This window comes from Botryllus schlosseri, chromosome 12, assembly GCF_051294905.1.
Source record: "Botryllus schlosseri isolate E-star chromosome 12, Bs_hap1, whole genome shotgun sequence".
Classification (NCBI taxonomy): Eukaryota; Metazoa; Chordata; class Ascidiacea; order Stolidobranchia; family Styelidae; genus Botryllus; species Botryllus schlosseri.
In genome coordinates this window covers 1,902,636-1,927,258 of record NC_137247.1, presented here as the reverse complement: position 1 = coordinate 1,927,258, position 24,623 = coordinate 1,902,636, and the positions used below count along the sequence as shown (strand labels likewise).

Sequence of the window (24,623 nt, the reverse complement as noted above, 5' to 3'; positions counted from 1 at the left end):
TAATGTAAGTGGTTTTATTCAAGTGTTCATCTCTGACACTCATGTCTGTTTGTAGGCGCCGGCCATCGCAAGAAGCGATTGCGTGACTGGTTTGATTTGGAGAAGATGGGAATTTCTGAGCCCGTTTCTGACTTCGGATGGGACGCGATAGAATACCTCGGTCAAGAAACGGTTTGTGAAGTAACATGCGGATCCCTTGCCTTCCGCCCGACTTCTACTACTCAATAATTCTAGTGTCCTAGTTAGACTAATTAGAACGAAATCCAGATCTGTGAAATGTTTCTATGCTCTAATTTTAGTTTTAATCCAATTCCTGGTGTTCCGCACAATGCTACCGGAGAACTGTATAGTGCGAAACGAGCCAAGCTTGCTACACTCTGATTGGATATGAATGAACTGAACTTGATTTTTGTTGCAATTCATTGTAATTCGTTAATTCTATTTCCAAGTTTTCGCAAATTCAGTAATTCTAATTTAATTTGAAGAAAAACTGCACAATTATAATTTTAATTATATGTATTTGAAAAAGTCCACCTCTGTGTTCCACATCGCCTTTCCACGCCAAATTTTGGGCTCGGAAATCATTGTCATGATGAAGTAGAACCGTGGTTGCTAAATTTGTTCAGTCATCAGTATCAGTTTATTATTAATATTTTCATCATTTCAAACACCACAAGACTGCAATGAAAAGATAGGAAGGTATCGAAACCACTTGGAGTAGTCTTTGAAATCAGACACCCACCCGCGCCTAGGCGATGTAAAGAGGAGGCGTGCACGCTGTCTGAAGAGTAAAAGGAGATATTATAATAGAACAAGCGGCAAAACTAGTTGACATGCGACGGAAGGCGAGATCGACATGTCAGATCTTCGTCTGGTAAACTCGAGGGTGACTAGTATTGATTCAGTAGAAATTGTTTTTTCTTCGACTTGAATGTAGACACGCTCGACGACTGTCGGATAGCCGGCGAGATAAATGTTCCACACTGCAAGTCCGGCATATTTGATAAAGCGATGAAGTTTTCCGTCGACCAGGTGGTGAAAGCTATAGAAACGTATAAACAAACCTCGTCAACTTAAGTATACGTGCAATTATGCGACACTTTACGGTATATTACAGTCTATTACAAACAGAAAAGTCACATTTCTTTAATTACGACAAACGTATGCGATTCAAATGCATTATAATGGATACTTCATTGATTCCGTTGAAGTTTCTACGAGGCTAAATTCGCAAAGTCCTGTTAAAATTCACTAACTTGATTGCGATTGCTCAGTGTCGTTTTAAACATAGAGATAGTTTTGATTTATGAAGGTTCACCGGTCTGCGGCATTTACTTCGAAGTTTTGCTGGCCCGCGATGTCAAAATGGTTGAGGAAAATGTTGCATTTAAAACATATGGTTGTTTAAAACATGTTTTACACAGTGCTTAAAACAAAGTTGTAAAATCATGCCATAGTTGTGTAAATACTTTCCAAACAACATGATGTAAGAGCCTACGGACAATTACCACCCGATATAGCCGACGTATGTGATATGGGATGGTTGGAACCCTCAAAATTGTTGTCGGTTCAACAGCTACAGTACGTAGATATTTCGTCGAATAAGCTATATTTTCAATTTTAAGTGTCAATCCATTATGGCGTTACAGTTGAACATTCGTGACGTCATGGCTTGAAAAAAACAATGAAAACATGTTTGTTGTAAATTGATTTTTGTTTTAAATGCAACCCTTGATGAAAACCGCTGCTATAAACGACGTCACTCACTACTCACTACAACGTATTATACAGTTTTCTGCATTAGGCAATACCAGGTTAACACTTACCTTTCCACCATTACGATCTTGAATCAACATGTACTTCAGTACCATCGAGGATTGCTTTCAGTGCCTTGTCCACTGCGCTTTTACGTTGGTCGATCTATGTTTCCAGATTGCCGAGTTGGTGGACATGGCTCTGCTGGTTCGATCCGAAACGCTTTCGCCCTTGCTCCCCTGCGAACTCGAACCCGATTCGCGTCACCTGCCCGTGTACGCGTCCGAGTCTCTGCTGGCGAGAGCGGAAAATATCGGTGAGCTGCGGACATTCCTTACGCCCAGGGATTGCTACAATCTGAATCGAGTGTTTGGTCGTACGATTCGAGTCAAGTAGTGAGAGAGATTGTTTCGAATACCGAAATGATTCGCTCCTTGCTGCTGACAGTTATCAATAGGGCGACCAAATTTTGTAAAAATTGTGGTGTTAGATCAAAAATTGTCAAAATTGTTTACAAGATCACGAAATGCATTTTTGCCACCTGCATTTCGTTTGTATCATAAATGCTTGCACTGTCGGTGAACTTTTCATTTGACATTTTTCAGCCTGTAGCCTACTTTATAGGCCTACCGTTTTAGGAGGCCCATTATCTACTCCTTGTGAATCATAATCGGCCAAATCAAACAAATAGGTTGACATGGTGTTACGCCAGTGGTCGGGAACGTTTTCCATCGCAACTCACAAAGAGCCATACATGTCAATCAAGTGCTACGTTACAATTGAAAATTCTTGACGTCATGGTAGCACTTATTCGAGCTCACTACGTGGGATTCCTCATGTGCGCCATATTTTCTCTGTAAAAACTGGTATTTATCGTTCGAAAATAATGCTCGAAACGAGAGGTAAGGCACAGACGGGCCAAGCCTCACCATTGATAACGCAATTCATAGTAAGTAGCTTCGAATTTATTATAACTGATATTAATCGAATGTGACTGTCACAATGATTTCAAAAATCTAATTACTTAACGACTCCCTAATTCTAAAAGTATTCGGCGGTAACATAACGTTGCGGTACACGTCTAGATTTTATCGCCGGTACTGCATAGAGCTATACTTACCAATCAAGAACGTGGATAGCTATGCCTTTGTTTGGAATTCGAGTTTCTAATTGTCACATCCACAACAGTTCATTCCGCGCCGTGGATCAGGAAGACTACGTTTTGAAATGGGCGTTGCCATGTCCGCTATGCTGTTTGATTAATCAACGTATCGCACAATTCAAGATATCGAGTCGGGTAGCCTACCTAGAATTCGCGTGTGATATTGACCGCCGGCGTGGCAGTAACTGAAATTTGATGATTTGGAAAAGAGGAGGTCCGTGCCCCTAAACCTGAAGACGGCATTTTGTTACCTCTCAAGGACATGTCTATACTGCCACAAGAATATAATTAGTCCGACTGTAATGAAAATTTACCAACAAGTCGCTGCAATGTTGATCAATTCAGTACAAAAATAAATATTTGGTTAAGAGCCATATCTTACCACAAAGAGCCATAGGTTCCCGACCACTGTGTTACGCAATATCCTAACTGGAGCATGACTGCATGGGCAATTGGCGCATGCGCATGATGAAAAATTGTGATGTAGACACCATTGCAGAATGAAGCACCACGGTGTGTCACCCGCACTGTACGCACAACTTGAGTGTTGTCAGCCAACAACTGCTGCTGTTGAACGTTCTTTCTACCCGAGAATGTAGGAAAGTATCTTTCGTTGTACTACAACAAATTTCCATTATTTTTATCATATTACGTGATGTAACTATTGGAATTCTTCATAGGTCCAAATTTCGTTGAAATGATGTTTTTTCATGAATAAATTTATCATTGTTTGGTCTAAAAAGTTTTTTTCAGGCCAAATTCTTTCGTAAGGACAGACACTTCCAACCAGAATGGAGATAAGTAGTACAATTCTAACATTTTGTGGGGAAAAAACGAATTTAATACATGAGGTCATTATTTGGTCAAAATTCAGTTTTTTAAGGCATAAATTTTGATTTTTAAGTCAAAATCTTCCGTGTTTTAGGTAAAAAATCGCCCTTGTTATCAAAAATAAATTCTATTTTCTATTTGAACTTTGCATATCTTGTATACTGTCGTGACGTCGTAATATCCTATTCAGAATCGAATCACTCAGGTGCTCCATTTGTGTTACGTTTGATACAGGCGAGACTACCGGACGAACGAACGACGAGAGACCATTAAATCGAAAGCTAGCCCTGACTCCCAATGTCGTCAGAGAGGCGATGAGAAGATTTACGACGGACTACTCGAACAAATTTGTCGTTCCGAATATTCAAGGAAGAACCAATAGGAAGCTGTTATGTTTGAATTAGTGTTTGGCGATTTGTTGATAGTTCGTTGGCTTTTCGCGAAATAAATGATGGCATGCATTTTATCAGTGGAAAATGTAACTGATTTCTCTTGAAATTGCGGCCGTGATCGCATCTATGGCCAGAGATGAGCGGATATTGATTTCTGAGAATCCGAATCCGTCCGACAGCTCGAGTCTCTGAGGATCTATCCGCCCGAACAATCTCAACAAGGAATCCACGCAAATCCGCATGAAATAACTATAATTCCGGAGAATCCTGATTGTAGATCTGAGCAGAGTATTCTTTACAAAGGTTAGGGTTAGCTGATTCATATTTGCATGGACCTTTGAAAGAGTGCTATCAGAACGTGTTTACTGTCCGTGTTTTGTTGTCGAAAGGGCGATTTTCTCTTTAGACTTAAAATCAAGCCTAGCCAAAGTTATCCGAAACCGAAATTACAACTATTCGAAACAAAATCTGCAATATAATCCGATCCGAATGTATCAAAAGTGTGCAAATTCCAGTCCTAACCCTATCCGAGTCCGTCCAATGCTCGTCATCACTGCTTTGAACGCCTCGTGTACGTCAGTGTTCCTTACCCGGTAATCCCAGGGTTTCCTTATCTAGTCTCGGGGATTCCGACGGAGGTCAAGACACCTAGGCCTATACCCAGGCCGTGCTATTTTTGGCATATGCCAAAACTGCCAAAAATAGCTTATTTTTGGCATTTTTCAATTTTTATTTTTGGCAGTTTTGGCATCGACCTCTAAATAGATATTTTCAGACTCGAATTAGTCATAAAAACGCTTTATTTGGGTCAGTTTATCAAAAGAGACCAAAAAATGTGCAGTATCCACTAATAATCAGTACCAACAAAGAATAATAAGAAGGAAAAACCTAGTAATTACATAGGTTCATAATATCAAACCACAAAATGTGCAGTATCCATTCGGAATCGGTGCCAATTAGCAAAAAGAATGGGAAGCCTAACATACACGATAAACACCTGATTGTTACCGCTTCTGAATAGACTCAAATTGTTTGCACTGTAACAGTAGGCTTACCATACGTCCTCGTCCGGATATGTCCTCTTTTTTGACTTTTTTGAAAGTGTCCTCGGAGGACGTCCTTTTGTCCTCTTTTTTGAGTGTAAGTGATATGCCGCAAATTAGCACAGAAGTGACGCTCTGGCGGATATTTCGGAGTGAACCACTTTTAGTCAACCGATCACAAAGTGGGAAAAATTCACCGGTTTTTGAGAATTCTACTCCGGTTTTGCATCTTGCAAATTTCTGAAAAAGTGTCCTCTTTTTACATTTTCAAAATATGGTAAGCCTATGTAACAGTGCTTCCAAACTCAGGTCAGCAAAGTTTCTCCTGAATTAATTTTTCACCCTACGAAATTTGGGGGTTCCAGATCCATGAGCAGAATACAATTTATATTCTAGTAATCAGTACAGCGGAAGCTTTCCATTGATACCCGTTTTATCAAATTTAGCGCTCGGCAAGCTGGTCAAAAATGGCCGTAAAATTGCCTTTGGACGAATGGAAAGTATGACGTAGACCAAGTGCGGTCAGCCGTTCAATCTCGCTGTGCCCACACCATTTAGGACACCATGCTTTCTCCCTAAGGGGTGGGCTGGAACCATATAGTAAGAAACCTGCCCTTCACACACGCTCTTCTCGCTTGTAATTCGGTCCTGTTAACACAACACCATGAACGAAATACACTATTTGGCAAGCCGTGTTATTTGTGGCATATGCCAAAAATTGGTTATTTTTGGCATTTTCAAATTTTTATTTTTGGCAGTTTTGGCATCTGGCTCCTGAAATGCCAAAAATAACACGGCCTGCCTATACCCAACTCATACATAAGCCTATGGATTTTGATGACACGCCCGTCTTGGCTATGATCTGTTGCTGGTAATTAGAGTGGAGGGTTACCATATTTCTGTGACACAAATTCCGGGCACTCTTTAGCGCCCACTAAAGGATTTCAAAATGAGTTATGACGTCACACTAGCAAAGGTTTGCTCATAGACCAGAGGTGGTCATGATCATGGTCACGAATTACGACCCGGTTTAAGAATAGGCCTATTCAGGGAGCGTAATTGTACATTGTTAGACGTTAAGTCATGTTAATGTCCCATTTATGGACTGGTTTCTGAAAGATGAGGTAGCGTAGTGGTGAGCTTCAACGCGGGCTTACGCGGGCGGGACGGGTTCAAATCCCGCCGTCGGAGGTTAATCTGGGCTCCTCGTCTCTGTGTCGCACGTTGTTACGGTGACTATAGAGACAGAACCGATGCGGCATGGTAAGAAATGAATCGAAACGGTACTGATTGACGATATACTAGGGTTGATACGGCCTCTTTTTAGAGGATTTGTGATCTTCTTTCAAAGTGTCCTCGGAGGACGCCCACATGTCCTCTTTTCTCAGAATTCTGGTTGTAAAATTCGACTAAGATACAGTAAATCAGCACTGAAGTATCCTAACGCTCGAGCGGCTTTTTCTGGTATAATTTAACATTATTTTCGAATTTTACTCCAGTATTGTAATTAAGTCTGAAAATTTTGAAAAAGTGTCCTCTTTTCAAATTTCCAAAATATGGTGACCCTACGATATACCAGTTATCAGGGTTGTAGCAAAGTCCCGTAAGTCCTGTGTTAAACGTCAATCTTACTTTGTTAGTCAGGACTCAAAGTGCTTTTCAACTCACCGCCGAACAAATGTCCGAGTCGTAGTGTTGAGACCTGATGTAAATGACAATTGCCTGTACAGCTGTCGAATTCGAAGAGATCTAGCTACATATCGAGATTTTTTCCCCTAGAAGATGACAAATGATGCTGCATGATATATATTTAACACCCACAATCCTACAATAAATATGACAAGTGTATAACCATAGTCGTGTTTAATTACTAAATTTCAGGAAATATATTTGTTATATCAGAATGTTATTGTAATGGATCATATATATATTTAACATTCTTCGAGTTTCGAATGTAACTGTTCAAGTGCAATAATGTAGGCCAATTCCGACTTGTAGAAGCGGAGTTATTCGCGTTTTTTGTTGTTAATTTGTCGGACTATCCTTGATCCGGAAATTATCAACGAAAAACTCAAATAATTCCGCTTCTACTAGTTGGAATTGACTCAACTTTGTTTTGCATCGTCTTTGAAGACAGCTCAACAACTTCATGGGGTTGACAGAAAAATTTGAAATTTTTTTTTTAAATTTTTATTAATAAATTAAAAATTTCAATTCAAGATTGCACGGCCTTTACTGGTTGGAATTGAGTCAAATTTGGTGTGTATTGCTTTCTTGGACAACCTAACGATTTAGTCAATAGGCGAGTGAGATTTGGAAAAAAAATTTTTTGAACAACCCTACACTACAGCCTACGTATAAACATGCGCGGAGAGCACTGATATTGAATGCAAGCGGCCTTTTGCAATTAGGAATAATATCTTGGCCAATTCTTACTGTGTTTATTTGTCACTATCACCGTTCACTGTTCATCTTGATATTGCAATTCTATTTGTTTTCGTGGAACGTGGTTCTGCATACGGCCTATAGGCCAGGGGCTGGCAACCTCTCTGATCGGCCAGTTTAACATGGGAAAATGAAGTAGGTCTACGTGCCGGGCCGGATTACAGAATCGATACATTATTCGCGTATTTATCCACCTATACAAGGAAATATTCGTATTCAGTTTAAAGACAACGTGTTCTAATATTATTCTAATCTAATATTATTGACAAATTTTATGCCTCACAGAATTAATCCAAGATTTCCAGCATGAGAGAAAGATATATCTAGATCGTTGCAGTGGAATCAAAGTGACTTATCAATATGTCCATTTTACACATTTTGAGAAAATTGTCTTTACGTAAAGATTTCATCTTCTTTCAGCCATATATTGCCCCTGATTAACTTTGAATTAATGAAACATGCATAACCATGGTCAAGATATGGCCGACGAAAATTGAAAATGTTTCAAAAACTTGATTTTTTCAAGTTTTAATAATGAACCTTCAAAATTTGAAAACTGGACATAAGTCACTTTGATTCCACTGCGACGATATAGACTTAGACTCCAATATATATAGACCAAGGGTGGGCAAACTACGGCCCGCGGGCCGCATGCGGCCCGCAACACCGTTCTGTGCGGCCCGCGAGAGTCTAAAGAAACTTATTAAAAATATTGATAAAATGCGTACTAAAAATCGAATTAATGCAGGGACTTGATTAAACTTTTTCTTAGTATATTCCACCATGATAATTTTAAGTCAGTGGGTCACAACCAGGGAGACGCGTGCCCCTTGGGGTCATGAAAGCATCTGAAGGGGATCGCGAAGCTGAGCTCAACTGGAAATTTTTTTCGCGCTTCGCGCGATTTACTTCCAATTCATAACTATTGCTCTGTATTTAAAAATCTCTCATCAATAGTCGTCACCTCTCATGCCACCAAACTATCAGTTAGGTTTGCTATAGCATCCTGGTTGCGTTTTGTGATATGACGATAAGGGGGCGCGAAATCTACACATATCGTAGAAGCGTGTTTCAAGCTAACATGGTTATGATGCTGTCATCATGGTGTGTCCTGGAACTGAGCCCAAAGCGGAATTAGTAAATCTATGAACAGATCACTGCTCACATATTTAAATTTCAATCCTGTTCTAAGAATCGGGACAACAGACTTTCATCTCTATATTTTTGACAAAATGGGTATTTAGGTCGACCAGCCTATGAAATTTCGCCATTGTTTCTGGCGCGTGTACGATATCATCATAGCAATGCTTGGTTTGTTTCAAATAAGCACATATATTATCTCCATATTCTCACTACATAATGAAATACCAGCAATATTGCGTTTTGGTTTATGATCTCAATTTTATATAGTGCGGCCCGCGAATGGATTCAGATGTTGAATGCGGCCCGCGAGCTCAAAAGTTTGCCCACCCCTGATATAGACTATAGCAGTGCTCTTCAACCGGGGTTGTCGTACACCCTAGGGCAGTGGTTCCCAAAGTGGGCGCCAGCGCCCCCCTGGGGGCGTTCGCGAGCGTGAAGGGGGCGCTGGCCATGGAATGGGCGATTGGGGGGCGCTGGCTAGCAAAATTGGGCGGTAGGGGACGTTGAGAGCAAACGCGGGTGGTGTAGGTTTAAGGCAACTGCTGCGTATAGTGTTGAAACGATTGATTAATAAAGCAGCTAGATTCGCAGTAAAAATGCATAATCGATTCAGTAACAGCAATTTAGGGTCGTCCGTCTATTCATTCAGCTGTACAGGAAAAGTCAAGTGTTACTTAACAATGTTAATCCTAATCATGAATAGACTAATTTAGCAGTCGGCAGCCTCGCCGAAAAGCGGGGTTCATTGTGTGCTGTTGTGAGAACTATACGAAGTGTATTTGAGCAGTTATTGCTCACTGCTAGATGTGATGGCTATTTAAGAGAAACTGTCGTGGGTGATTTTATTATCTGTTTCAAATGATCGTGGATTTTCCGCAGCGCTGCCACCGTGGCCTTTGTCACGGCGTTCCGCTTGCGAGAAACGACATCCCTCCTGCTTGACGGTCGTATTTCTCAGAAATTTAAGAGTAGAATATATCCGTTCTTAGTAACGATAGAGGTTCACATGACACTGTCCGTATTCGGTGACAAGTCCGTGATAATTCACCAGAATTTTGCGACACAACAGCTGTTCCCATTCTCAAGCTTGCTTTGGGCTACCGGTCCAGGTCGAATATCTGATTTTGATGGAGAAAACTGAATCAATCATCTCACAAAATTATACGACGATGTTGATTTGGTTCCATTATATATTCCAATTAGAAATTCCTCACCGGATAATCAATCCATTCTGTGTAGTTTCCAGGCAGGAAATGTTTGAGCGGCTGATTACAATGTAGTTAGGGTACCAAACGTCCTATTCTAAGAGGATTCGTCCTCTTTTTTGAAAGTGTCCTCGGAGGACGCCTAAATGTCCTCTTTTTTGAGGATAATATGTCCTATTTTTCGAAACTTTTGGTTAAATGTAGGCCTACGTAAAAATTGGACTGGGATAAATGAAATCAGTGCTCGGCGGATTTTTTTGGGACCTGAGCCAGTAAAAATGACATTTTTTAGTCTATCAGCTACTAACTCGGAAAAAATTAACATTTTTGTTGATTTTACTTCAATATTGTTCGTCTGAAAATTTTGAAAAAGCTTCCTCTTTTCAGATTCCTAAGTTATGGTAGCCCTGATTGAAGTGTAGGACAATTTTGAGTTCAACGAAAAGTTCATTATCTCCAATCAATCGTTCTGAATACACAATTGAATAAAAAATAAACACTCTCCAGGAGTCGGGTTGGCTTTTTCGTCATTGTCCTTCCCCGCATATGTTCGATAGAACGTATTCTCAGCGCCGTGACCAAGTTCCTGACTCACATCAGAAACCGACTTGCCAGTAGGCTTACATGAAGTGAACACTGGAGATTTCAAACTGATATTGTTCCTATCAAAACTCAAACCCAATATAACGAGAATGATGATAATGATACACCAGCTTCATTCGTCTCATTATTAGCTGTATTAATTGCAGACGCACTTCCGTTTTATGATCAGGCGTGTTAAGGGGGGAGTTGGGGGGCGGTGACCCTTCATTCGTTGTCCAGGGGGCGGTAGCTCAAAAAAGTTTGGGAGACACTGCCCTAGGGTGTACCAGAATTTACAAAGGGTGTACCACTCGGATGGGGTGTACCAGATCCGAGTAACAATGAGCCGATGGCTAGCTATCACGAAGGCAGGTTTATAGGTCAGTACAGGTTGACGCGCAGGTTAATGAGCAATATGGTACGTTATCTCAAATGTAATACTGTACACCGCTTGATTGTGATGTCATAAGCAAATATTTCTTCTATTCATTTAGTCGTCGGCAATTAGACCAATAGTTCCGTTTGGTGTTGGAAAGTATGCAGTTAACAAACATGTGTTCAGCTAGTCATTTGTCTTTTAGTGATTTTTGACGTAACCGCCGCGATAGCTCAGACTTTTTGAATCTGTACTTCGTACCGACGTTAATAAATACCGCAATGCACATAAATGAAGTGACGTAGCCAGCCAGGGTCGAAACAGCTTCTATGTTGAGATCGAAACCCTTTTGTTTTAAAATACCGATTGTATGTCCAATCTTTAGCCTGCAATTTAGTATTTTGTTATTATTGATGTAAATTATTTGAACAGCTTCTTTGAGGTACAGAACTTCAATATACAATTGAATAGCATATTCATATTAAAATGAACCCGAATATTTTCGGCTGACACTCGTCAGGGGTAATCGTCAGCAACTAGTAGAGAATTCGAAAGAACAGCGTATATCAACAATCGTAACACAAAATATGACGTCACCAGCACGAATACGAGAGCGTTCAATGTACTATTTTTAGATGATACACGAACTCTTTTTGTTGACACAGCCTTGGCTGGTGTATTTTGATAAAAGTCGACTCCAAGGCGCACAAATGAAAGTGTGAGCGACCCTTTCCGAGTATGCGAAATCTGTCGTCTCGATAATTTTTCGCACAGGCGGGATTATCCAATAAGTGTTTGCCAATTGCAGAATTTATGGCCTTTGATTGGTCCGCATCGATCTTGAGCGGGTGAGTTAAGGGTGAGCTTTTCATCGAGCGTGTTCTAATGAATCTAGGGACATGCTGATTTATGCGTTCCTGCAGGCGCTTTGACGTTCTTCCCACGTAGCCACAATCACAGTGGCACTTAAATTCATAAACTACATTGCTTTGCTGAAGTGCGGGTAGCACGTCTTTACGTGTTGCGGGGAGCAGTTGTGTTGTCGTGAAAATCACGTTGGTCTTCACTGTGTCGTAACACTTATTGACCGCTGAAATCAATTGCTTTTCAAAGCGGGTGGAAATAGGCCCTATCCAAGGTAGATGGATGTAAACATCTTTGGTTGTTCGTTCGGTAGGCTCTGTTGACTTTTCTGCATTGAAATGCGCCACTTTCCTCTCTATGCCACGGTTGATGACATGTTCAGGGTAACCGTTATCAAGTAAGATTTTCCGGATATTGTCAAGTTCTGAGTTCAGTTTATTACCCGAACATATCATCAACGCTCTATGCACGAGGGTGCCTATGAGGTTGATTTTTCTGCGGCTAGGACTAAATGAGTTCCAACGAAGGTATTGGCCAGTGAATGTCGGTTTCCGGAAAATTGATGTTTCGAATTTATTGGTATCATGTTTTTCGACTAAAACGTCCAAAAATGACAATGAGTTATTTCGTTCTTTTTCAATTGTGAATAACAGAGCCGGGTGAAGCGAGTTTAAGTGAATGAGAAATTGATCACAGTCGATCTCATTTCTGAAAATGACAAAAGTATCGTCTACATAACGTCGGTACAACACCGGTTTGACGGACACACGCTGGGTGAGAAGCTCGATGCGGACCAATCAAAGGCCATAAATTCTGCAATTGGCAAACACTTATTGGATAATCCCGCCTGTGCGAAAAATTATCGAGACGACAGATTTCGCATACTCGGAAAGGGTCGCTCACACTTTCATTTGTGCGCCTTGGAGTCGACTTTTATCAAAATACACCAGCCAAGGCTGTGTCAACAAAAAGAGTTCGTGTATCATCTAAAAATAGTACATTGAACGCTCTCGTATTCGTGCTGGTGACGTCATATTTTGTGTTACGATTGTTGATATACGCTGTTCTTTCGAATTCTCTACTAGTTGCTGACGATTACCCCTGACGAGTGTCAGCCGAAAATATTCGGGTTCATTTTAATATGAATATGCTATTCAAATGATGTAAATTAGCGACAATAGACTTGTATAGCGGCATACGATCTGAGGTTACTGACATCTCTTGCAGCCCATGTGCTACTATCGATTGTGTGTGGTGTGGGGCAGGCCTGATACGCCTGCGCCTGCCAGTAGCTTTACCTACTCTCTCCCCAATACTGTTACATTTAGGTTGATTATCGTTCGTAATGCCAGGCTGTTTTTGCTCTGACACGAAATAAATTCCAATTTGCGTGGCGGGCTGCCTAACTGGCTGCGAATAGACTCTGTGACCAAATACTATTTTATTCAAATCCAAATTTTTTGACGGCAATAACTCCGCTTCTACTGGTCGGAATTGAACCAAATTTGAAGAACATAGTTTTTATAGAACACCTAATACTTTCATGGGGTGATCAGAAAAATTTCAAATTTTTCGTTATTTATTTTTGTATAATAAATAGAAACTTTCTTCTCCCGTAGAAAGGCGGCTACTAGTTGGAATTGAACCAAATTTGGTGTGTAGGCTTAAGTTAGGTAACCTAAAAATTCTATCAAGTAGCCAGTACGATTTGAGTAAAATAGTCATTTTTGAAGACCCCTAATGAACAGGGGTGTACGAGTTTTGAGCAACCGTTAAAAGGGTGTACCACGTCGAAAAAGGTTGAAGAGCACTGGACTATAGTCATGAAACTAGTTGCTGTGTTCGAGTCTATACATAATACATATACAATTAGGCTATACATCTGCGAGCAAACATATGCGACCATAGTCACAACATGACAAGGCTGAATTCCAATCGAGCTGATGTTCACGCGTAGTTTTTACTAAGGATTACTACATCCGACGTGCAGACAGAGTTCAAAGAACTTGTTGACAAATTTGATCGACAACAGATAGCTGGTTGACTGAGACAGCTATTGAATTGCATCATGGTAATAGATTCATTAAATACGGTTTTGGACTCTATGCTTTACCTATATTTGCTTATGTTCAGCGATGAATCATTACATCGTCATAGTTCGATGATCTCAAATAGGGATGGTGTGAACGTGAGGTTCACGTTCGCGTTCTGTGTGTGAACCTCGGAAATTTAGAAGTTCGCGTTCACAACAGAACCTTGGTAGGTTCTGCACTGTGAACCTTTTGGTAAATTGTAATTTTCACTCCATTATAAGATCTTTGTCTCAAATTTATTGCATTTCAACTGCGGGCCACTCCATGCATGGTGCTGGCAGCATAAAAAAATCAACACTAAACGAGCATGCAGCATGCACCTCGACAACCTTAGAAGTTTTACTTGCTTTGTTGCAAAAATTTTCTCGGAATATCCAGCTTTCCGTTTGTGAATATTTAGTGACTCTCTGCTGTGAGCTTGACCAGCAATCACACAATATTACGAGCGATATACGTAGTCAGCGAATGATGCTTATCCAACCAATCAATGACATTGATATCGTCTTATGATGTAAAAATCGAAAGGTCGTACGGGGTCAATCTTGACTTCATATCTTTACTATATCATTAAATCCAAATCCGTGCGATTAAGGTGCTTGCTACTGCTGCATAACTTCTTGTTGTTTGTGTTATCGGTAGCGAGTATAGAAACCCGTTGTACACTCTGCTCAATATCAATGTAGCAATACTCAGACTCCGAACACATTGTCCGGTCTGGCTAAGACCGTTAAGGCGTAAGCTTATATTCCTCGGTAAGTCCTCGTCGAAATTGTTGGCAAAGCAACGGAATGTACTGATTTTATATGCAATTATTATATCCTTTGATTACCGCGGTTGATACATTTAGCGACGCTTAAAACGCCGATATGTAGGCCTACTTCAGCATTGTGGCATTATGTGGACCGAATCTTCGCTAGGTATCGTGTACATTAATATAGGGCATAGGCTATCACTTCATTGAAACATAGGGTTGGAATTAGCAATATGACGTCACGTGACGTCACGAGGTTCACGTTCGTGTTCACACAGAACCTTTCAAAAAGGTTCGCGTTCACACGAACCTGAACCTTTCAGAGGTTCACACCATCCCTAATCTCAAAAATGGTAAATGTCCACTGTCCAGCAATTTGCAGCGATGACAGACGCCACGCACCGCGTGATCAGCGGCGGCCCAAGCTCGTCATGACAAGAAGACTGGGGTGTGTGGCTGAGATGAACTTACAGCCCAGTGTTCCGCAATCCGCACACGTCTTTAAAATAAAGATTGCACGCTTTAGTGCAGGGGTGGGCAAACTACAGACCGCGGGCCGCATGCGGCCCGCAGCACCGTTCTGTGCGGCCCGCGAGAGTCTAAAGAAACTAATTAAAACTAGTGATAAAATGCGAGCTAAAAGTCGAATTAATGCAGCGACTTGGTTGAACTTTTTCTTAGTATGTATCACCATGATAATTCTAAAGCAGTGGTTCTCAAACTGGGGGTGCGCCCCACTTGCAGGCGTGAAAGCATCTGAAAGGGGCGCGAAGCTGAGCTGGACTGAAATTTTTTTCGCGGTCCGCGCGATTTCCTTCCGATTCGTATTTAGTCTGAATTTCATTCTTGAAAATCTCCCAACCACAGTCGTAAACTCCATGCTATGAAACTATCCATTAGGTTTGCTAGCATCCTAGTTGCGTTTTATGCTATGACGATAAGGACGGCGCGATATCTTTCACCGTGGTTTAAAAAGTTTGATAACCACTGTTCCGAGGTATATACTTTCTACATTATATTTTATGTTTAATTTCTGGTGCGTCAGCCCCCGCAGTTTAAAAGGTTTCAACTGCTAAACATCACAGAAATCCAAAACCAGATTGACATAATTCGGATCACGAGTGTGCTGATTTCAGATTGCCCACTCTGGTTTTAATTATTACAGTTATGTGCTTATAAAACAACGATTCGCGCGTAAATTCGTTATGCGTAGGATTGCGGTATTTATATTTTATCTACACTGAAGCGTTTTAGAAGCTAACATGGTTATGATACTTGTCGGCATTGTGTGTCCTGGAACTGAACCGAAAGTGGAATTAGTAAATCTTTGAACAGATCGCTGCTCACAGATTCAAATTTCAATCCTGTTCTAAGAATCGGGACAAACGACTTTTATCTCCAAACCTATATAAAATTGGTTATTGAAGTCGACCAGCCTATGAAATCCCGCCACTGTTTCCGACGCGGGTACGATATCATCAAAGCAATGTTTGGTTTGTATTAAATAGGCATATATATTATATCCATGTCCTCACTATATTATCAAATACCAGCAACATTGCGCTTTGGTTTATAATCCCAATTTTATATAGTGCGGCCCGCGAATGGATTTAGATGTTGAATGCGACCCGCTGGCTCAAAAGTTTGCCCGCCCCTGCTTTAGTGGAACACGCGAACCGCGGGGTAATTGTGGATTTCACACTCAAATGAAAAATCAATTGCTCTGCCTTCGAGAAAGACAGCATACTGTACAACATGGGTCACAAACCTTTCCAAGCATAGAGTTAGTTCTTGGCAGATATATCTAGATATTCAAGAATGACCAATGGCGTTAATGAACTGTTGAACAGTGAATAACGTCTCTTCATTCATTGCAATTGTTGGATTGCATCTATGATGCTTTGATAATAGCAATACTGCATCGGAAATTAATAGTTATAATTGATCATGCATTGCAATTATGGCTATTTTGATGTTACATTACCATGCCCTACTGTAGTATTTTTTTTTTTTTTTTTTTTTTTTTAGGGGTCTGGAGGAACCGCAGTAAACCTCCCCCCGGGGTGAAGCGCTTGCTACAGACTGTGGTCTCTCACACAGTCCTTCACAAGCGCCGTAATAGGGCCCCTTCGTGTCGTAGGACACAAGAGCACCCATCTCGGTTGATTCCTGTTTTCTTCCTTTTGCATCTGGTAAAAGGTTCAAACAGTTGGCACAAGTAGGCTTTGGCTGGGGGCGCCTGCGGACCACTTGTCCCGCCGCCACCTACTTGTGCCTGGTGGGATACTGGACCGTCAAAGCGGCGTCAGATCCCAATTGGTGCGGACAGAGATTGGGTACTGGTTTTTTAAAGGCAGCGCGATTCCCTAAGGGATTCAGCGAGCTTGCCTTAAAGGTAGCGCGATTCCAATAAGGATTCAGCGAGCACACCTTAATACAACCAAATACTCCAACTGTAGTACCGTATGTCTACACCGAAAACACTTTTGTCCAACTTTACTGGGCGAATACTTAGTTACCCCAGCATTAACTTTCTGTTATTATATAATCGAGATTGGTGTTCATTGGTGTTGGTGGATGATTGTCATCATAGGCGTAACCAAGTCGCATTCTGTCCACCTCTCACATTAGACTTGGAAATATAGGACAAAATAGAAAGCTTGATGTATCCTACCCGTAATCGGAAAACATGGAAATATGTTTTCTGGGAATAATATTAATTGTAATAAATAAACTTTAACTATTACTCTAGAATTTTCGAAATAGCTCTGTGGACCAACTCAAAATACTATTATGACCAACCGGTTAAAAGCCCCTGACCTAGAGCATGTAAATAGATGGCATGCAAATGGGATTTTAGAAAGAATAACATAAATGGAGGCGATGAAAATTGATGCGGCATTTGTCGGTATAGGCGAGGTCCATATGTCAGATTGTGGTCCGGTAATCTTGATGTGAATATGCTTGGCGATGGTCGGATGCTGGAGCACGAGCCAAAAAAGTCCAACTATACATAAGATCATTAATCGCTCTGGTCGCTGAACCGCTGGTGTCATTGATACAATATGGTATATTCATTTACCATACCAATATTCCATTTGCTGACTGCGGAGTATTCTTTGTTCAATTGAGAATCATTGTCTTCGATGTTAGGAATGGAATAGTTGCGTAATATAAGTTTTGTACGCAGCACTATTTAGATGAATTACAGGAAGTTTTGCTTAATCCTTTTTTAGCGATGAGAATATATCACACAAGTTGATCGGGCGTAGCAAACAATTGGATGGCGATTAATTCCAAGATGTAAGTATATAGTAAATGAAGAATGATCTCTAAAACAAACGACGGAGAAGCGTTGTGCGGAAGCGTGCTTCGTATGTTGCGAAAGGCATGGTATTGAATGTTGTAACCATTGTAACATATAGTGAATAGCCCAGAAGTCGTATACTTGGAAAATACATAAATGTGTGTACCATCTAGTTCAATAGATGCTCAAGTCAATTTCATATCGATAGTAGATCAAGGTGATCAACAAGTTCGTTAAACCATAACGGCATGTTCTAGGTATAATCCATCAGTGAGTATGCTAGTTGGAAGTGCGGCTTCGACAGTTTATTATTTGTGTAGAAAGTTTTCGGAAGAAGTTAATAGCCATTTTGAGATGAAATTCGCCAACCTCCAATTTATGTTTCTTTTCGAACTCCACCGAAACACAACTGGCGCAGGCAAGGTTTGAGGCAGGTAGATTCAAAAAAGAGACTACGAGACAGTCGCAAAGGTTGTTTAAGATGATTTAAACTGTAAGTGCTACTGGGCTAAGAGCTTGAAGCGAAGAATGAAAGTGAAATAAAATATCAATCACAATGACGGCGCGATAAAACTGCAGTATTGGTGGCAAGAAATGGAATTTATACCTTCAAAAGTAGGATGACCATATTTTGAGATCCGATAAAGGATAATTTTCAAGAAATGTGACAGCTCTAGTACCGGAAAAGAATACTAGTTATTTCTAAAAAATTTCCGACCAATAGTACTGTGTTGACTATAAAAGGTCACCATTCCCATCTCTTCTCCGAAAATACCTGTCGTGCCGTATACTTCGTTGGTCGTCTTGCCACTTCTGGTATTTGCTGCAGCGGAGTCCAGTTTTTGTTGGCGTTTTAACACTTATTCGGGGAAAAAAGACAAATTCCCAAAAAGAGAACATTTAGGCATCCTGCTGGGACAATTTCAATTTATTGAGAAAAGAGAGCAACTCCCCATAAAATAGGACATATGATAACCTCAACTAAACTACAAGGAATTCATCTAGTACGACATACCTCATGCGTTAAAAACTGATTAGATATTACAACACTTGGCATCTTCAACCAATTTAGTCTGCGTAGCGGTGAGATTCACTTTTCACAGAATATTCAAGTGTTCATGTTCAGTATTGTTTTTCTTTGCTCTGGTAATAGTAATTTCCTTAGTAATTCTTGCTACGACTAAAGTTCAATCGTTATATAAAAAGCACATCCTATATTCACTGATCAACACGGGTTTTGCTCTAGATTGCGTTGTGGTCTTCTATTCCTAATTTAGGAGCGCTGAATTAGATTTGCTGTTATTTCCTTTTTATCAAATCATGTTTTGAGATAATATATATAGACAGGGTTGTCATCGACATGGACCCAAAAATAAGGACAGTCGAAAAATTAGATTAGCATGAAAAAACGTTTTTGAACAGACTTTGTATTTATACGAGCCGTGGCATATCACATTCCATACTTTTCGCCACAAACAATCTGCTCCAGCAACTCCTTGTTATTATAAAGTGGTTCATGAATCTCACGAGAGCTCAGATAGGTTTACCTTTACTCAGGGCCGAAACAGCACTTCGCAGCCCCCATAAAAAACGTTGGTCTTGCCTCCACCCCTCACCCCCCCATAGGGTGATAAACCAAACTTCTCCACCTCGTTGTGATTAGAGGCGTCAACCAAGATGAGAAAAGGCCGTAGGCCTACACCATGTTTAGACAAAAACATTTTTGAGCGTATGGAGCAAGATCTTGAGTAACAATGCTTGTAGTCTTGGTCCTGGCCGAATAAAACTTATTTGCGATGTTGGAATCGGGGAATATTGTTTTGAACAATTGCGATGTGCAATCGTTGGTGAGGAATGATTGCTGGAGTTTGACAGTATGGAATGCCCAGGTAGGCTACCCCCTGCAGCAGCTGCCTTGTCGTCTGTTGTCGTTGGTGCTGATCGACTTGTGGAATAATTATTATCGACTAGCTCGACTTCTTGTGTTTTTGGGTATCAATGTGAGTTGAAATAGCGGTCTTTTCTATGGCCTCAGGTCGATGTCACAATTGCAGATATTGCTATGTGCGAAACACTCGCCATTCAAACTTTGTTAGATATCTTTGAATCCTCTCTCATAATCGTCACGAAAAACGTTTTTACGCCTGCTCATTGTTACTAATCAGATTTAGATTTATTAGTAGCTAAAACTATGTGCGCAAGTGCAAAATATATCAATGATTATTGGCTTTACTACTTTTTAACCAATGTGTCGACTGCACTGCGCCTTTTTTCACTACGCAAGAAGTGCTGCCTTCCCCACACCTTGAGCTTATTCTGCTGTAGACCAAACAGCAGGAACCTGGTACTGCTGTTTACTGCTAAAATGACGTCCGCCGTGGTAACTTGGTACAGACGAAACCACTCACGGCCCGAGCTATCTCATCATTTAGAAGTCTAATCTTATGGTGTGTACACCAAGAGAGTTCCTTTCCTTTATGATGTCATAAAATCTCGACACAAAAGCATAATTTATGAATATTATGCAACACAAATACCAGAGGAAAACGATCGAAGTTCTGTAGTGGTTGAAAATAAGACAAAATAAGGACGCAAGTCGAAAACAAGGACATTTCTTAGAAATAAGGACAGTCGAGTTTTCTAAGACGTGGACCTTCAAAATAAGGACAAATCTTAGAAATAAGGACGGTATGGCAACCCTGTATATAGAGATAAAGATATATTGATTACAGCGGTGGTCTGTGACAAAGTCCTTAAGTAGCCTACTTTTACTTTATCCGATCACAATCAGTCTCTATAGCGATAACAGGTGGCAGTACATAAGTCATACAGCGTGGAGAATAATTATAATTATAACACGCGTGCGAGTTAGCAGATAGCAGTTAGCACCGTAAGAAAATTAGGGATGACGACCTGTGTTATCAATCAACAAAGTCGGAAATGAGTCTCGGGCGAGCTACAGTGTTGGCTCAATACTACACATCATTTCACTGATAATATAAGGTGAATTGTAAATAACTACGACACCGTTTAGGTAGGCCTACCCGACGTCTAGTTTGCCGCAAGGAAAGATCTGATATATAATGTAACAGTAAATAAATGTGATTTCACGAAAAACACCTTGAATTAAATCCCTTGGACACTACTCAATTTAAAACTTACATTGGCCGGTCGCGATGAGACAACTCTCCCTGACATAGTTCACACTCTTTAATCAACTCAAATTACTGCTGTGAGACAGAAACTTCCAAATAAAAACTCATGGTCAAGTAATGCAGCGCTTTCCAACCACTACATCATCTTAGCAAGTACCGCCTCAGCAGCATACATCGTCCTTAACTCATGGTCACGATACCACCAAACCAGTACTTTACCGTGGAGGCGCTGCTATAAAGAAAAACCACACAAAAAGTTACCATGGCTTTAATTCGCAATCACCAATATCCATTTCTCTCAGAGCCATACGTCACCATCAAAGGAGACATGCGTGGCATGCGAATCATACCTCGACCCTTGGTTCATATTCGTGGCGAAAATATGACATTCGAAGGGCATATAGTTCACGAGATACGAAATCCCTCAGGGTTTGGAACCAACCTATATGGAAATATCCCCTTTTCCTCATCTAGACACGGTATTTGACTATGCTAAATTGAAGCAACTTTCGACAATTTCGAAAGGATAAAAAGAGACATCGACGCGATGAATTTGCCATCACTTCTCATAATATCGTCTCTTGCGATTAATTTCGCTCAGACCAAAGGTGAGTAAGCCTGTAAGAGTGATATTTATCCATCCATGATAGTCTCGTCCTATAGCGTATACTTTCCTGAATGTTGACGTATCACATGTAGACAGTAGTAGGTATACACAAACACGCGATGCGTTCCAAACTTATGCACACTGAAGTACACACCCTTACATATGCCTAAGCTGCGATATAATAGGGTTATTATTATGGAAATCTGAAAAGAGGACACTTTTTCTGAATTTTCAGACATGCATGGTAAATTCTTCCATACTTCGTGGTCGGTTGACTAAAAAAAAGTAAACTTTCTGGTTCAGTGCCCGAAATACAGTTTTTTCTTCACATTATCAGCTCGTTGATTAAAAATAGGTCAACTTTTCGGCTCAGGTCCCGAAATACCCGCCGAAGCGTACTTCGATGCTGATTTAGGGTATCTTAGACGAATTTGGTAGGGATGGTGTGAACGTGAGGTTCACGTTCGTGTTCTGTGTGTGAACCTCGGAAATTTAGAGGTTCGCGTTCACAACAGAACCTCGGTAGGCTCTGGACTGTGAACCTTTTTCATATATTGCAATTTTCACTTCATTATAACATCTTTGGTTCAAATTTATTGCATTTCAACTGCGGGCCACTCAATGCATGGCGCTGGCAGCAGTAAAAATCAACACTAAACGAGCATGCACCTTCGCAATCTCAAAAGTTTTACTTGCTCTGTAACAAAAGTTTGCTCGAAATATCCAGCTTTTCGTTTGTGAATATTTAGTGACTTTCTGCTGTGAGCTTGACCCGCAATCACACAACATCACGAGCGAAATATATATTCAGCGAAGAATGCTTATTCAACCAATCGATAAGATTGATATCGTTTTCTGATGTAAAAATTCGAGAAGGCGTAGAGTTCAATCTTGACTTCATATCTTTATTGCATCATTAAAACCGAATCCGTGCGATTGAGGAGTTGGCTACTGTTGTATAACTTCTTAATGAGGTAATATCGGTAGCAAGTATAGAAACCCATTTACACTCTGCTCAATATCAATGTAGCAATACTCAGACACCGTATATTCTCTGGAAAATCCTCGTCGAAATTTTCGACAAAGCGACGAAAGATATTGATTTTATGGAAGTATTATATCCTTTGATTGCCTCAGTTGATACATTTAGCGACGTTTAAAACGCCAATAATTACTTAAGAATTGTTGCATTATGTGGCTCAAGTCGTCACTAGGTATCGTGTACATTAATATAGGCTATCACTTTATTGAAAGATAGGGTTGGAATTAGCAATATGACGTCACGTGACGTCATGAGGTTCACGTTCGTGTTCACACAGAACCTTTTAAAACGGTTCGCGTTCACAGGAACCTGAACCTTTCAGAGGTTCACACCATCCCTAGAATTTGGCCGTAAATTGGACCAAAATACTTGAAAAATAGGACAAAATTTCAAAAAAGAGGATGAAAGTGCGTCCCCCGGGGACGCTTTCAAAAAAGTCAAAAATAGAGGACAAATCCTCTTAAAAGAGGACGTATGGTAACTTTACGATATAGCCAGATGCGTTCCTTCATATCCGAGAACTTTGAAAATTGTGCGACCTCGCACGGGTCACTGGTAAACCACGAGCGTAAAAGGCTCACATCCTCCAGCTTTTGGTAATGGCATGATATTTCTGTATATAGCCAACTTGTCGGAGATGCGCGTGAAAGCAGAGCATCAAACGCTGTTCCCGATTTGACGTCACAATCACTTCTTATTCCTACTTAGTGTATACGTGTTGTGATGCATTTCGAATATATAGTTCAATTGTATAATAATGTTATGTACCTCAAGAGTATCTTCTGTGGCAAGAGACAAAAATTTAAACTTATTCGACATTCGAGATTCGACCTTTATATCTTAATGATATGCAATGTATCGCAAAAGTCGTGACTGCTAAGCTAATCAGAAAAATCAGGCAATTTCGTAAATCTATAACCTTCAATTCTAAAACCTCGTCCACCTCTGTTAGTCATAAGTATTTGCAATGCAAAAGACACGTATTGCACCGTATATTTCTACAGTGTGCCTTCTTTATAGATGAAAATATCTACTCTGATCGCTACCAATTCATATTCCGAGACGAGGAAAAGACATGGGAAAATGCAAAAGCTGATTGCGTAAATTTTGACGCGGAGCTTGTAAAAGTGAATTCCACAGCAATTACCGATATAATCGTCGACAAGTGAGTTGTTTCTTAATGTCCATTCTACCCAAATTTGTCTGTAATATTGTAATGCGCAATTACTTAGTCTCCCAAATCCAATCTAAAAATTCTTGCCCAGTTTTCCACCTCCACTGTCCGATAAGGAAAATCTACTGTGGATCGGAGCGTCCGATGAAAAACAGGAAGGACATTGGATATGGCAGGACGGCAGTTCCTGCTCGTATTTTAACTGGTCAGTATCCGTTGTCTGCCTGTCGATACAAACGTTTACAATCAAGTAGGAATGCGAATGCCCTTAAATGGCACAGATGCGCATCAGACACATAGCCCGATTCACAGTTGATATACGAATGGAAATATAATATCTTAAAGATGATCCGAATAATTTAAAAAAAAATAAATTATGTCTCTCAGGGCTATTAGCAGATAAAATATTGTTGTTGCTGTTGTTGATCTTATATGATGCTCGAGACTATGGTAATTCGCATCCTTGTCGTTGTTCGTTGCTTATTCTATTGGTATCCGATTTACGATCTCGAATTTTGTAAAACACATTGTATTTGGGTCTGGTGGAAATTAGAATCTGAGACGAGCGTACTGCACTTTACTACGTATCCGAAATTCGACCTCATTTTGACGGGAACTTGCAATCGATTCGAAACACATTGCATTACACAACTATAGCCACCAGTAAGCTCATAGTAATGGCGCAAAGAAAGCGCA

The 24,623-nt window shown here is 40.4% G+C and overlaps 4 protein-coding genes across 4 annotated transcripts in view; 3 read left to right on the top strand and 1 right to left on the bottom strand.

The window, feature by feature from the left end:
- Positions 1 to 17,095, bottom strand: part of LOC145452899 (uncharacterized) — a 268,123-nt gene extending 251,028 nt beyond the window's left edge. The window contains exon 1 of the mRNA XM_080331028.1: positions 17,073 to 17,095. The gene's annotated coding sequence lies outside the window, so the exon portion shown is untranslated. The remainder of the gene's footprint in view (positions 1 to 17,072) is intronic.
- LOC145452912 (uncharacterized) lies at positions 14 to 4,230 on the top strand. The gene is made up of 3 exons (XM_080331046.1): positions 14 to 171; positions 1,933 to 2,071; positions 3,983 to 4,230. Exons 1-3 carry the CDS (start codon positions 106 to 108, stop codon positions 4,150 to 4,152), a joined length of 375 nt encoding a protein of 124 aa, XP_080187172.1. The 5' UTR covers positions 14 to 105; the 3' UTR covers positions 4,153 to 4,230.
- A 4,475-nt stretch (positions 17,096 to 21,570) lies between the features above and the next one.
- LOC145452896 (uncharacterized) overlaps positions 21,571 to 24,623 on the top strand; it is a 172,899-nt gene continuing 169,846 nt past the window's right edge. The window contains exons 1-2 of the mRNA XM_080331023.1: positions 21,571 to 21,712; positions 23,774 to 24,132. The gene's annotated coding sequence lies outside the window, so the exon portion shown is untranslated. The remainder of the gene's footprint in view (positions 21,713 to 23,773; positions 24,133 to 24,623) is intronic.
- Positions 21,652 to 24,181, top strand: LOC145452693 (C-type lectin domain family 12 member B-like). The gene is made up of 3 exons (XM_080330859.1): positions 21,652 to 21,712; positions 23,774 to 23,918; positions 24,019 to 24,181. The coding sequence occupies exons 1-3, from the start codon at positions 21,652 to 21,654 to the stop codon at positions 24,179 to 24,181; spliced, it is 369 nt and encodes a 122-aa protein (XP_080186985.1).